The sequence below is a fragment of the Sebastes fasciatus genome, chromosome 10 (assembly GCF_043250625.1).
Source record: "Sebastes fasciatus isolate fSebFas1 chromosome 10, fSebFas1.pri, whole genome shotgun sequence".
NCBI lineage: Eukaryota > Metazoa > Chordata > Actinopteri > Perciformes > Sebastidae > Sebastes > Sebastes fasciatus.
This window is the reverse complement of record NC_133804.1, coordinates 34362035-34375964: the sequence shown is the minus strand read 5'-3', so window position 1 is coordinate 34375964 and position 13930 is coordinate 34362035. Positions and strand designations below refer to the sequence as shown.

Below are 13930 nucleotides of genomic sequence, written 5' to 3'. Positions count from 1 at the left end.
TACACACGCACACGCACACACATACACACACACACACACACACACAGACGGTGACCTTGGTCCAGCCCGGTTTGGTCGTAGCGGTGTGTTTTACTCTCCAGGACAGGTGGAGTGTATCAGGGGGCCTCGGAGGGCTGTCTCCCCAGGGAAGGTGCACTGTGCCTGGGCTGCTGATCCTGTCAGGAGCCCAGGGGCTGGGAGCGGAGGTGTGTGTGTGTGTGTTGTTGTTGAATAGATGAGTCCATCATGTGACTCATGTTTTATTGTTTTAATGTTGGTGTGTGGTTGTGTGTGTGCGTGTGTGTGTGTGTGTGTGTGTGTGTGTGTGTGTGTGTGTGTGTGTGTGTGTGTTTGTTTTTACCTCCGGTGCGTCCCTGTCCCAGGTGGACCGCCGGCTGCAGGCTGTCCTCTCGGTTCAGCAGGTGAGGAAGATGATGGAAGATGGAGGGAAGCTGCAGGACGTTTTTACTGCTGCTCACGTTCCACAACTTCAGCCTCGTCTCCTCTGAAGACAGGACAAAACAAGACCAGGTGAGACCAGGTGAGACCAGGTGGGACTGGATTAGACCAAGTGAGACCAGGTGAGACCTGGGGAAACCAGGTGAGACCAGGTGAAACCAGGTTGGACTAGATTAGACTAAATTAGACCAGGTTAAATCCAGCCTCGTCTCCTCTGAATCCAAGATAAAAAAGACCAAGTGAGACCAGGTGGGACCAGGTTGGACTAGGTGAGACTAGATTAGACCACGTAGACAGTGACATCGGACCAGGTGAGACCAGGTTGGACCAGGTGCGACCAGGTGAGACTAGATTAGACCAGGTGAGACTAAATTAGACTAGATAGACAGGGACGTTGGACCAGGAGAGACCAAGTTGGACCAGGTGGGACCAGGTTGGACTAGGTGAGACTAGATTAGACCAGGTGAGACTAAATTAAAACCAGATTATAGCACACTGGGCCAGTTTAAATTAGATTAGAACGGGTTAGATTAGATTACCAGGTTAGCTTGGTGAACAGAAACTCAGTAATCTGCCGCTGATTGACCGGAGAGGCTGCTCCAGGTGGGACTAGATTAGACCAGGTTAGATTAGATTAGACCAGGTTATATTAGATTACCAGGTTACTGAACAGAGAGGCTGCTCCAGGTGGGACTAGATTAGACCAGGTGAGACTAGATTAGACCAGGTTAGAATAGATTACCAGGTTACTGACCGGAGAGGCTGCTCCAGGTGGGACTAGATTAGACCAGGTGGGACTAGATTAGACCAGGTGAGACTAGATTAGACCCGGTTAGATTAGATTAGACCAGGTTAGATTAAATTAGACCAGGTTAGATTAGATTAACAGGTTACTGACCGGAGAGGCTGCTCCAGGTGGGACTAGATTAGACCAGGTTAGATTAGATTAGCAGGTTACTGACCGGAGAGGCTGCTCCAGGTGGGACTAGATTAGACCAGGTTAGATTAGATTAGCAGGTTACTGACCGGAGAGGCTGCTCCAGGTGGGACTAGATTAGACCAGGTTAGATTAGATTAGCAGGTTACTGACCGGAGAGGCTGCTCCAGGTGGGACTAGATTAGACCAGGTTAGATTAGATTAGCAGGTTACTGACCGGAGAGGCTGCTCCAGGTGGGACTAGATTAGACCAGGTTAGATTAGATTAGCAGGTTACTGACCGGAGAGGCTGCTCCAGGTGGGACTAGATTAGACCAGGTTAGATTAGATTAGCAGGTTACTGACCAGAGAGGCTGCTCCAGGTGGGACTAGATTAGACCAGGTTAGATTAGATTAGCAGGTTACTGACCGGAGAGGCTGCTCCAGGTGGGACTAGATTAGACCAGGTTAGATTAGATTAGCAGGTTACTGACCGGAGAGGCTGCTCCAGGTGGGACTAGATTAGACCAGGTTAGATTAGATTAGCAGGTTACTGACCGGAGAGGCTGCTCCAGGTGGGACTAGATTAGACCAGGTTAGATTAGATTAGCAGGTTACTGACCGGAGAGGCTGCTCCAGGTGGGACTAGATTAGACCAGGTTAGATTAGATTAGCAGGTTACTGACCGGAGAGGCTGCTCCAGGTGGGACTAGATTAGACCAGGTTAGATTAGATTAGCAGGTTACTGACCGGAGAGGCTGCTCCAGGTGCGGTTGATGTCTCTCAGCGCCTGTTTCTCAGCAATGGCCCTCTTAATCTCCTCCAGGACCAGGTTCAGCTCTTTGGAGCGCCGCAGGTTCTCCTGCTCCGCCGAGTGGAGGCGCTCCCTCAACGCCAGGAACTCCCTCTGGTAGATGTCCACCACATCTCCTGCAGAGGGACGAGGATACGGAGGGTTTACTACGAGGTTTAGATGCAGATTTAAGGTCTCGTTATCACAACATCAAAACTGTGTTTACATCACAAATCAAATTCCTCCCATTGAAGGCAGCAAAAAGACTAAAAAACATATTTTTTAACCCATAAAAAATCAGAAACAAAGCCATTTAGTAGTAAAAAACAGAACTAAAAATAAAATGAACAGACACCAGGTTAGACCAGATTAAAACCAGTTCAAACCTGGTTTAATCTGTATGTACAGAGCTCCATTAATCAGTGAACCTCACTGTGTCACTGGTGACATCTTCCTTCATCACCATGAACACGCCGTGGCCGTGGCCGTGTTTCTGATTTATCATCAGCATGATGTGACGGAGAGAAACAGAGAGGCAGATTTATAGGATTACTGGGAGTGGACAGGTAGAGACGGGAAAAAAAATAAAAAGCTAAATCCTTCATCTGCTGCAGCAAACATCACCCAGCCATCCATCATCCCTCCATCATCCCTCCATCATCCCTCTCTGGGTTAATGCTATGTGAAGGTAAATCTGCAGTAATCCCTGTTGGACTCACACGAAGCCGTTCTCCATTCACTTTATTCACTTCCTTCATTTCATTCAGTCCACTGACTGTAACATCACCTCTGGTTATCAGACTGCTGGTGAGCTTTATAAAATAACAAACGACAACATGAACAGTCAGTCTGAGCAGATAAATAACGAGCTTCAACGCCTCGTTTCCACGTCGCTCTGTGTACGTGTGCCAGTCAACAGGAAGTTCATTCATTCCTATGGGAACCTCTGTGATCTGTTTGCGAAACTCCTCCGTTACGTTTGGTCCATAATCTACGTTGAAAAACATTTAACTTTTGCGTCAGATTACAGACAGACTGTATGATGCACTGTGTGCCACAGGAAGTTAACATCTTGTGCAAACAAACAAACACGTCACATGTTGTAAACTCGGAGCTTTCAGAAACTTTCCACTGACGAGGTTGTGAATACGACATGAGGGGGGCGTTGATATGGACTCTACTGGTGAACACATCTGGAGGCACCATTATGTTTAAGCTGTGTCTCAATCCGCATACTTCCGTACTTAAACTTGATATTTTGAGTGCATACGTGCGTTCACACTGGAAGTACCCGGGCGTTGTACTCAAAACGTTGAGTGTGGAACGCCGGACACATCTCACCCTCAACGGTCGCCATCTTTGCTGTGTAGCGAAAGGGGAGGGGCCACCAACCTGTTTCAAACTTGTGAAAATGGCGGGCGAGGAAGCTGCAGCGGTTGCGTTTGAAATGCCGAACTATACAAATTGAATTATATATATATACTGTATATATATGTATATATATGTATATACATATACATATTTACATGTGCTTTTTAAGTACCACTAGACTGGAGTCAGATAGATGCCATTATTTGGTTAATTTATCCGTCTGAATTGAATTACTGCCGATACGGCGTGATGTCCGTGGTACATAGGTACACATAAGTACATAGTGTGCACAGTGTACTACAAGGAAGTGTACTAATGGAAGTATTGCTGATGTTGTTCACATACACTGCAACAGGAAATAAAGTGGGAGACATCTGGAGTGTTTGTGTTTACTGTGAAATGGTCTACAGTCTGAATTGGGAATAAATAAGTGACAGTGATTACAACTGATGCTACGATGCTGTTTATGTCCACACCAAACTGCATTTCATTTTTAATCAATTTAATCTTGACCTCTTTATTGTCACAATAAACTGAAAACACAATAGTTGTGAAGATATAAGCGAGCTCAAAGATGACCTTCTTTGAAAACCCAAATATTAAGACACACAGAATATATATTCAGACATCATTTAGTTTAAATGTTGAAGCCGTTTCATTTCTATTTCTTTCATGTTACTTTTTATCACCATCTTAATTTCACTGTAATTTAATTCTCCCTTTTACTTCCCTCCAGTCGTGGAAGCACGACTAGGATTTCTGACAACATAATTAGAAGTTTCAAAGCAGAAATCCTGAAAATGTTAAGTAAATATAGTAGTAAATATCCTTTACACAGAATTTCTGTTGGTATTCTACAGAAAATCTATATCTAAAATAACATCTCTGATTATTTTCTGTCAGAAAGTCTCGTGTTTTCATTTCATCCTCTCAAAATTTCACTTCATCTCAGCTATGGATAAAATAAATTCACTCAGTTCAACGTAGTTAAAGAGCCGGACAGTTAGACCTGACGGTGGCGCTAAATGAGGAACATCTACAGCTGAGATTCATGTTAATCCGACCGCTGGTCGTTGAGATATCTGCTGTTTTTCCTGGAATATAAAACCAGTGTGTTGTGCTTCTGTCTCTGATGGAAAAGTAAAACTCTCATTCTGCTGTAATTATTCTTATAAACCCTCATTAATGGAGCACAATAGTCACATCTGTTTGGCTGATAACTGAACACACTCTCTGTCTGCTGGCTGATGACTTTTTAATGATGCTCCTGCCCAGTTATTTATCTGCTCTGATGAAATAATCTCCTTCCTGCAGCAGTCGGTCTGTTCAACACTGAACTCTGTGTTTCTGCACACTGAAGGAAAAAATCACTGCTTCCTGTTCCAGCTGGTTTAAAGTCCTCACATGACGACTTCACATCCAGCACCATGTGAAGGAGTAGCGCCATGTTTATGGGAAATATTTAGTGGTCAGGACGGGGTTAGCTTAGCTTAGCATAAAGACTGGAGGCAGGGGGAAACAGCTAGCCTCTAGTCTAAAGCTCACTGGTCAACAAAAGATGAACAACGCTGGAACTATTTCTTGACAAACAACTGCGTATTCATCCGCCCAGTACTTTTGTGCAGCATCTGCAGCTAAAGCTGAAGTTGTCTCTGACCAAACTCTGTGTAGAAACCACAGACAACAGCAACGTCGCTGCCGTATTTCTGCCTAGATGACTTTATGTTGAGTGTTGATGGAGCAGCTGCAGAGCCTGGCACTGATCCATCCAAACTCCATTCAGAAAACAAGCATTTTAAAAGTTGTCTGCTTGTCGTCATGGTAACGGACCTGACAAAGCATGAATTCAGACTTTTTACTAATCAGCATCATGATGTAGTTATTTCAGCATCATTTTGATCTGTTTATTGATATTAAATCACAGCACAATCTGTTTATTCTGGGTTCATACCGCAGTAGAGACGTGTGGCTGCTAGATACAGTCAGTGTGATGGTACTGTATGTGAATACAGCTCGCCGCCGGGTGACATTATGAACCCAGACACGACGGCGTTTGGTTTTCTGACATATCTGGGACTTCACCAACATGTACAAAGCAGCAACAGAGGTTATTTCTTCCATGGTTGATGGAGGAAATGTTGGTATCTATGGAGACGAGCTCCTCCTCCTCTCCGGTGCGTCTATAGTGAATGAACATGGATGATAGCGGCGGTCCAGAGGGTGTGAACGCAGCATTAAGCAAACACAGTTGGATTTACAACCAACCCAACACACAGTAAACATGGTGTGTGTGTGTGTGTGTGTGTGTGTGTGTGTGAGAGATAACGACACTGTGTCGAGGCTCCTTACAGGATTACATCCTCATATATTCACGTTTTAACCTTTGACCCCCCCAACAGAAGCTGATGTCATACGTGTGTAATAATTAATCAAAGACAATGACATCAATAACGGGAAAGTAGAGCCATCGTGAGAGGTCAGAGGTCAGACACACACAGACCGCTCAGATCAATAGCTGGATGTAGACGGATAAACAGCACTAATACACTGTAATCCTGCTGTAACACCACACACGCACACGCACACGCACACGCACACGCACACGCACACACACACACACACACACACACACAAACAGAGCGGCCAGGCTGAGTCATCCTGTGTGTGTGTGTGTGTGTGTTTTATTGTAATAATATAATAGCCACCAATCACAGCGTGGAGACCACCCAGGTAATGAGATTACCCAGCATGCTCTCTCTCTATCTATTACACACACACACAACACACACACACACACACACTACAGGATGACTCACAGTTAATGGTCTTCTGGTTTTCAGCTCACAGGAAGGAGGAAGGAGGTTTGAGGTGTGAATGAGTCCTGATGGTCCTCACTGATCAATAAATGTACTAGTCTGATTCTGATTGATCGATTGATTGATGAGAGTGAAGACAGTAAGAAACATCTAACAAAGACAGCAGCAGCTCTCTATCACAGCGAATAAAACCAGTAGTAGAATGTAACTAAGTACATTTACTCGAGTACTCTACTTAAAGGTGCAGTGTGGAGGTTTTGGCGCCATCTAGCGGTGCGGTTGCAGATTGCAACCATCTGAGTAATAGTACGTGTCCACAGCCTCCGTCCTTTCCACGCTTCCCATTCATTGTCAGGCGTGCAATGCATTCTGGTAGCGTGGCAGAGCGATTCGAGAGGCGAGCCGTCACGTCGGCCGCCTCGTCGATGTGACGCCTAGACCTCATAAAGTTGAGGTCTAGGCTACTTTGTGCAAATCAGGGGCGTCCGGCGCAACTCGCCGCCTCTGGAAACTTTGTGGAAACTTTTAACAGATTCATCAACTGCAGGATTATTTTTCTCATAAAATGTTTTCAGAAACACATTTCGATGAACTATTTTCGTGATATAAGAGAAGAAAGTTTCCAAACGAGCTGCCATGTTGGTTCTACACAGGGAGCGGGTCTTCTTCACGGAGTCCTCCATGTTTCTACAGGACTCCAGAACGGACAAACCAAACTCTGGCTCTAGAGAAACACTTTCATGTTTTTACGTCACCTGAAGGCCACCGTAGTTCTCCGTCACGCTGGTGAAACTGTGGTAACGTGAGCCGCAGAGTGTTAAACCGCGGTATCGCCAGCCGCCGTCTGACTTCTTCTTCCTAAAGTCCCTGATTTCTGCAAATCAGGGGCGTTCGGCGCGACTCGCCGCCCTCTGGAAACTCTCTAGAAACTTTTAAACTAACCGTTGATCTAAAATAAAGACAGATTCATCAACATGAATTATTTCTCTCATTAAATGTTTTCTGAATCACATTTCGGTGAACTATTTTCGTGATTTAAGAGAAGAAAGTTTCTAAACGAGGCGCCATGTTGGTTCGATGTTTGAAAGCAGGGAGCAGCAGCCCGCGAGGGAAAGAGTTCGTCCAATCAGGTGCTGAGTACCAGAGTACAAGTACCTCAAAAATACTACTGAAGTACAGTACTTAAGTAAATGTACTCAGTTACATTCCACTGCTGCAGGTCTGACGTTTAGTCCGGGAAAGTCCGCAGGATTCCCGACACGAACAAAAGAAAAACAAGCCTGAGTAGAACACTGTGAGTAACGCTCCGATGGGAGTCACTAAATGTCAAACAGGAAGTCGGAGCGACTAACAGGACGCGAAGATCTCTGAGTTTTACCTGCTGAGTCAGAGTGAAGAGTGTTAGAGGAAGAGGAGGGAAGGAAACGAAGCTGCAGAGTCGACTAACACTGATGGAACGAGGTTAAATCAGGTCATTATCAACTAAACTACTGCAGCCAGAAACACTAGTTCAACTAATATAATGACGATTACTGTTTAAACAAAACAACAAGACTGCAGAAAAACAATTTTAAAATAAAGATAAAAGAAAGAGGGGTTAAACGAGGACAGAACCTTCCAACATAAAAAATAAATGAATAAATAAATGACTCAATGAATAACTAAATGTCATTAAACGCAGCAAAAATAGTATAAAAAATAAATGTAACCATTAATTAATTGATGAAATGTGACATAAATTGATATTTCTGTTTTAATTTGCATCTATATTTATTTATCTTTGTATTAATTCCCTCATTTATTTACTCCTGTTTAATTTTTCCTTTTATTTATGTATTCATTTTTATACATTTTTAAAATGTTTATTTATTTATTTTGCATTATTTATTTATTTTAAATACATTTTTGCATTTATTTATTTCTATTAATTTTTTAATGTATTTATTTATTTTTGCATTTATTTATTCATGTGTATAGTTTTATTTGTATTATTTATTTATGAATTTTGCATTTATTCATGCAATTATTTTTATGATTTTTTAAATTGTATTTATTTATCTTTTCATTATTTATTAATGTATTTATCTATTTATTATTTATTTATACATTTATTTATTGAGCAAATGAATACAGAAAAATCAATCGGGACTAGCTAGCTATAGTTTACTCGTTGGGGATTTCGAGGGATGCAGCAATTTATGTCCACGTCTTTCTCAACAGTTTTTCTTTTGGTAAAAAAACTCTCCGATTTTAGTCTTTTAAGTCTTTAAAGTCTCCTAGTGGACGGTCGGTGTTAGTAAAAGTCCCAGAGCCTCATCAGCAGAGTCGGTGTGTTTTACAGAAACCTCAGATTCTCCTCCATGGAGCTAAATAATCATCTCGTAGAGCAGAAAACACTCTAACAAGAAGTGACAGCAGGAAACAGGAGAAGACATATGAAGCTACCAGATGTTTGGAGTTGAGTCAACAGCTGGACTTCCTTTGTTTAGCAGATCAGTGTCGTCCTGCTGGACCTTTATTACATTGACAGACTTTAGTTCTCCGTCCTCAGTCTGTCTGATGATAACACAGAGCTTTAATATAATCCATCCACACCGCTCACAGTTAGAGAAACTTTCATTCAGGATAGAGTCTGAATCTCCAGAGTCTGAACTTCCTGAACCTATACTGGGTCGACAGAGCAGCTTCTATAATATTTCTGTTTGTGTGATATGAGCTGAAGAACAAAGAGAGGAACAGCTGGAGAGAAAAACCAGGTGACTTCAGTCTGGCGCCGTCACAGGAAGTCAATTATCACTCCATGCACACACAGAAGCAGGCAGGTACGTGAGGAGTGAGAACACACCTGGCGAGTCAAGGCTGAGGCTTCAACATAATGACATCATCCCCATTACATCATCACAGTCACTGGAAACCAGTTCATCTGATACCAACGTGGTCACAGAGAAGAGGTTTTATTTACTATCCAGATCTGGCGACCACAGCTGAGAGTCGGACCGGTAAATAGAGACATCTGCCTCCCGTACAACGGCCACATCACCGCCAACAACACACCAATCTACCTGTCGACCTTCGGCTCCATCTTCAGATTCTGAGGAAGACTCGGAGTAAAGTTTGAGTAAAGAGAGTTGAACCTCACTTTGAATATTCACACGTCGTCTGTGATTTTTCACAACAAGCCTCCTCTGCTGTTCACACTGATTTATAATGTGAGAAGTCTCTCTCTCTCTCTCTCTCTCTCTCTCTCTCTATGTCTCTCTCTCTCCATCTGTCCTTGGTTAACCTTCTGTAAAACCAGCCTCTCCTCTGCTGCTAAGATAAGAGCTGAAAACACCTCCACTGATGGAAACCAGGAGGAGAACAGAAGCTGCTCTCAGAGCGGAGCTGAAGAACAGATGAAAACAAAGAGCTATTCTTCTTCTTCTCTTGCATTAATTCACACAGATGAGATGAGAAGAGGAGAGAAGAGAGGAGAGGGGAGGACTGGTAGGAACATTAGCATCGGAGCCAGACGGACTGAAACACTGAGAGCAGGATGAAGCAGCAGGACGGCCAAGAAACCAACAACAGAGAATTAAAAACACAGAAACTAAATGTGTGAGGAGCCAGAAACACTGAATGAACGACACCAACAAAGAGCTGGTTTCTGTTTTTCCTCTCAGACAGACGGAGAATCAGTCTGCTCTCCGTCAGGTGTGTCTGTCTGAATAAATGTCTCCTAGTTTTTATTCCACGGCTTCAGAAAACCTGTGTTTCTACGGAGGACGGAACCGGCCAGCATTAAAAAAATAAATTAATAAATTACTCAATAAATATATAAATATATCATTAAATGTAGCAAAAATATTAAAAATAAATGTAGCCATTAATTAATTGATAAAATGTGACATAAATTAAAAACTTACTCTTCTGTTTAATTTTCCCTTGTATTTATTTGTGTATTTATTTTTATTTATTTTTAAATGTATTTGTTTATATATATATATATTTTTTTAATCATTTATCTTTGCATTTATTTATTTTTTTCCACTTATTTTTTATTTGTTTATTTATGCACGATTTTCCATTTGCATTTCACCCCTTATTTATTTCCCCAAACTTATTTATTTCTGTATTCCTTTCTTTTTACATTTCTTTATACATTTCTATTTTAATTTGCTTCTTTATTTATTTATCTTTGCATTAATTCTCTTATTTGTTAACTCCTCTGTTTAATTTTCACTTTTATTTATTTATGTATTCATTTTTAAATTTATTTTGCAATTCTTTTTTTATTTATTTTTAAATTTATTTATTTATGCACAATGTTCCATTTGCATTTCACCCCTTTTTTTTTTACAGTATTTCCCCAAACTTATTTATTCCTGTATTCTTTTCTTTACACATTTATTTATGCATTTCTGCCTCATTATGCAAATGAGGGGGCAAATGATTTATTTCCTCATGAATAAATAAATAAATAAATACATTTAAAATGAATTATAAAATCAATAAAAATATAAGTGCAAAAATAAATAATTAAATACAAAATTAATGCAAAAATAAATAAATACATTTAAGAATTTCTAAAAATAAATAAATAATAAAAAGGAAAAATTAAACAGAAGAGTAAATAAATCAGGGGGAGATAAATAAATAAAGAAACAAATTAAACAGATATATCAATTTATTAATGGCTACATTTATTTTTAATATTATTTTTGTTTACATTTAATGACATTTATTTATTTATCGAGTCATTTATTTATATATTAATTAATTTCTTTATTTTGGCAGGTTCCGTCCTCCATATGTTCTCCAGTCAGCAGGCAGGTGAATGTTGAATCAGGACACGTTGAACAGATGCTGCTCTTCTGTGGAAACCGTGATGTCAGTACAGGATGATGTAAACGTTGTCAACCTGAGCAGAGGTCGAGAACTGAAAAACACCCGTGTGGGTGTTCAGAGGCTTTAAACACATCATACTGATAAGACTTTGTAATAAAGTAATAGTTTCAATGCAAGACATTACTTGTAGTTTTACAGTGTGGTATTAGTACTTCTACTGCAGTAAAGGATCTGAGTACTTCTTCCACTACAGGTGATATTATTCAGTCCAACCCACACACTCACACTCACACTCACACTCACACTCACACTCACACTCACACTCACACTCACACTCACACACACACACACACACACACATACTCACAAACCCCTTCTCCAACCCAAACAGTCTCATGTGACAGGATGACTTCATCGTCGTAGCGTCTGAGCTCTGCTTTCAGTCGATATGTGGAGTAGATCTGTGTTTATCTGAGCCTTCAGTCAATACTGCTGTTGGTCTCAGTGTGTGTGTGTGTTTGTGTGTGTGTCGCAGTCATTATCACGGTCACACACACTCTCACTGGTCAGTTTGGCAGCGCTCAGATATTCTCACATTGCTTCCTCTCAATATCAGCTGTCACATCCAATAGGAGCAGAGACAAAGAGACGGTAGGAACTAAAATCTGGCAGCATTTTGGTTCCTACCCTCCTGTCAGACCACATGAACTCACTGGTTTCACTGGTTCCTACCCTCCTGTCGGACCACATGAACTCACTGGTTCCTACCCTCCTGTCAGACCACATGAACTCACTGGTTTCACTGGTTCCTACCCTCCTGTCAGACCACATGAACTCACTGGTTTCACTGGTTCCTACCCTCCTGTCAGACCACATGAACTCACTGGTTTCACTGGTTCCTACCCTCCTGTCAGACCACATGAACTCAACAACTACGAAAAAAGCCTGAAAAAAACGTGAAAAATATCCGAAAAATGACCTAAAAAAAGGTTTTTAAAAAATGTCCGAAAAAAAGGTGGAAGGCAGAAGAAAAGTCAGAAAAATGTCCAAAAAATATTCCAAATAAAGTCTGAAAAAAGACAGAAAAAAGTCAAAAAAATGTCTGAAAAATGTCAGAAAGAAAGGCAGAAGGAAAGTCTGCAAATGTCAAAAAAATTTCAACAAAAATGTTTGAAAACTGTTGAGTTTTGAATGAAGTGCGTTTTACAACGATCAGAGAGGTAAAATTACTGTTTCTGTCAGTGGAGTCTGGTGGCTTTGAGGAGAACATATTAACTGTGTTTTGTACATTAATAAATTATCATACTTGTTTAAATCCCTGTTGAGTTTATTTCTTAATAGGCCTACTTTCGGGACAGTAAAACATCTCGTCTACTTGGTTGCACCTCTCAGGTAATAGGAGGCGTTTGATCGTCTCGTGTTGATTACTGCTCAGTAATCTGAGCTGCTGGAGAAGCTTCAGTTAGTCAGAATACACAATCAGCTCTCTGCTGCTCAGTTAAAAGATTAAATACACACGGATCTCACTAATATGACTGGAGATGAACGAGGCCCAACGTTCCCTCAGCTGAGGGGCGAGGAGACGCCACATCCTTAACATACTGGTTTCCTGTACATATGATGCTGGGAGTGCAGCTTCCCGTCTATAAGATAATCGCTTCCCGTCTATAAGATAATCGCTTCCCGTCTATAAGATAATCGCTTCCTGTCTATAAGCACTCTGACGCTCCTCACTTCTTATCCAGAGGTCATACAGATTAACATTTCCTCCTCTGCTCTGTTCCCACACTGGTTTACATCCACCCCTCCCAGTCCTCCCAGTCCTCCCAGTCCTCCCAGTCCTCCCAGTCCTCCAGTCCTCTTAGTCCTCCCTGACATGTGACTTCGTCCACCTCTACTGCTGACATGCGGAGGGACGTCAACTACGTTACCCAGAATCCCACAGGGAGCCATCGTGGGGTCAGTGGTTGGACCTGAGTACTTCCTGTTTACTGTGTTGAAGGTCCCCGAGGATCCCAGAGTACCAGGATGTAGATAAGAAGAAGAACATCAGCATCAAACCTGATCCCATGACCAACAACAGGAAGTCTAACATCCTGCTGATCATCATCAAACTCCTCACTTCATTTAAATTATAATAACAGCAATCATAGCAATCCATCCAATTCATAGTTCTCAGTCACGTGACTGACAGAGCCTGGAGGGCAAAACACTGTTCCAACATGGCGGCTAACACTAAACTCCAAAGAGCTAGTCAAATCTTTATTTATTACAACCCACTAGTATTAAGATCACCTCTCAAACGAGGAGAAACAAAGATATAAATACAAACTGCTGTCACTGAGCGTAGCATATTTACATGGATCCATTTACATTGCAGTCACTGCATGGTGTACACACGACACACTAAAGCAAGAAAAAGTCAGAATAAATGTCCAAAAAAAGGCAGAAGAAAAGTCCAAAGAAATGTCAGAAAAATGACAAAAAAGTCCATAAAAAGGCAGAAAAAAGCCTGAAAGAAATCCGAAAAAAGTTTGAAAAAATGTCTGAAAGGCAGACAAAAAGTTGCGTTCTTATTGCCGCTTTGCCTCGTACATTATCGTGTCATTCACACGTCTTTCCCTGCGACCACAGGCCATTAACACTAAGACTCAGGGAGACGTCAGCAGAGCTGAATATTAGTTCATAGCTGAACATGAACTCTTTAAATAATACAAACTATAATGCTCCTTTGTCTTTACAGCGCTG

The 13930-nt window shown here is 41.5% G+C and overlaps 1 protein-coding gene across 1 annotated transcript in view; it reads right to left on the bottom strand.

Moving 5' to 3' along the window:
* Positions 1-13930, bottom strand: part of mgat4b (alpha-1,3-mannosyl-glycoprotein 4-beta-N-acetylglucosaminyltransferase B) — an 80513-nt gene that overhangs the window by 33878 nt on the left and 32705 nt on the right. The window contains exons 3-4 of the mRNA XM_074649557.1: positions 2126-2305; positions 362-505 (exon numbers count right to left, since the gene is read on the bottom strand). Of these exons, the coding sequence (XP_074505658.1) occupies positions 362-505; positions 2126-2305 (324 nt within the window). The remainder of the gene's footprint in view (positions 1-361; positions 506-2125; positions 2306-13930) is intronic.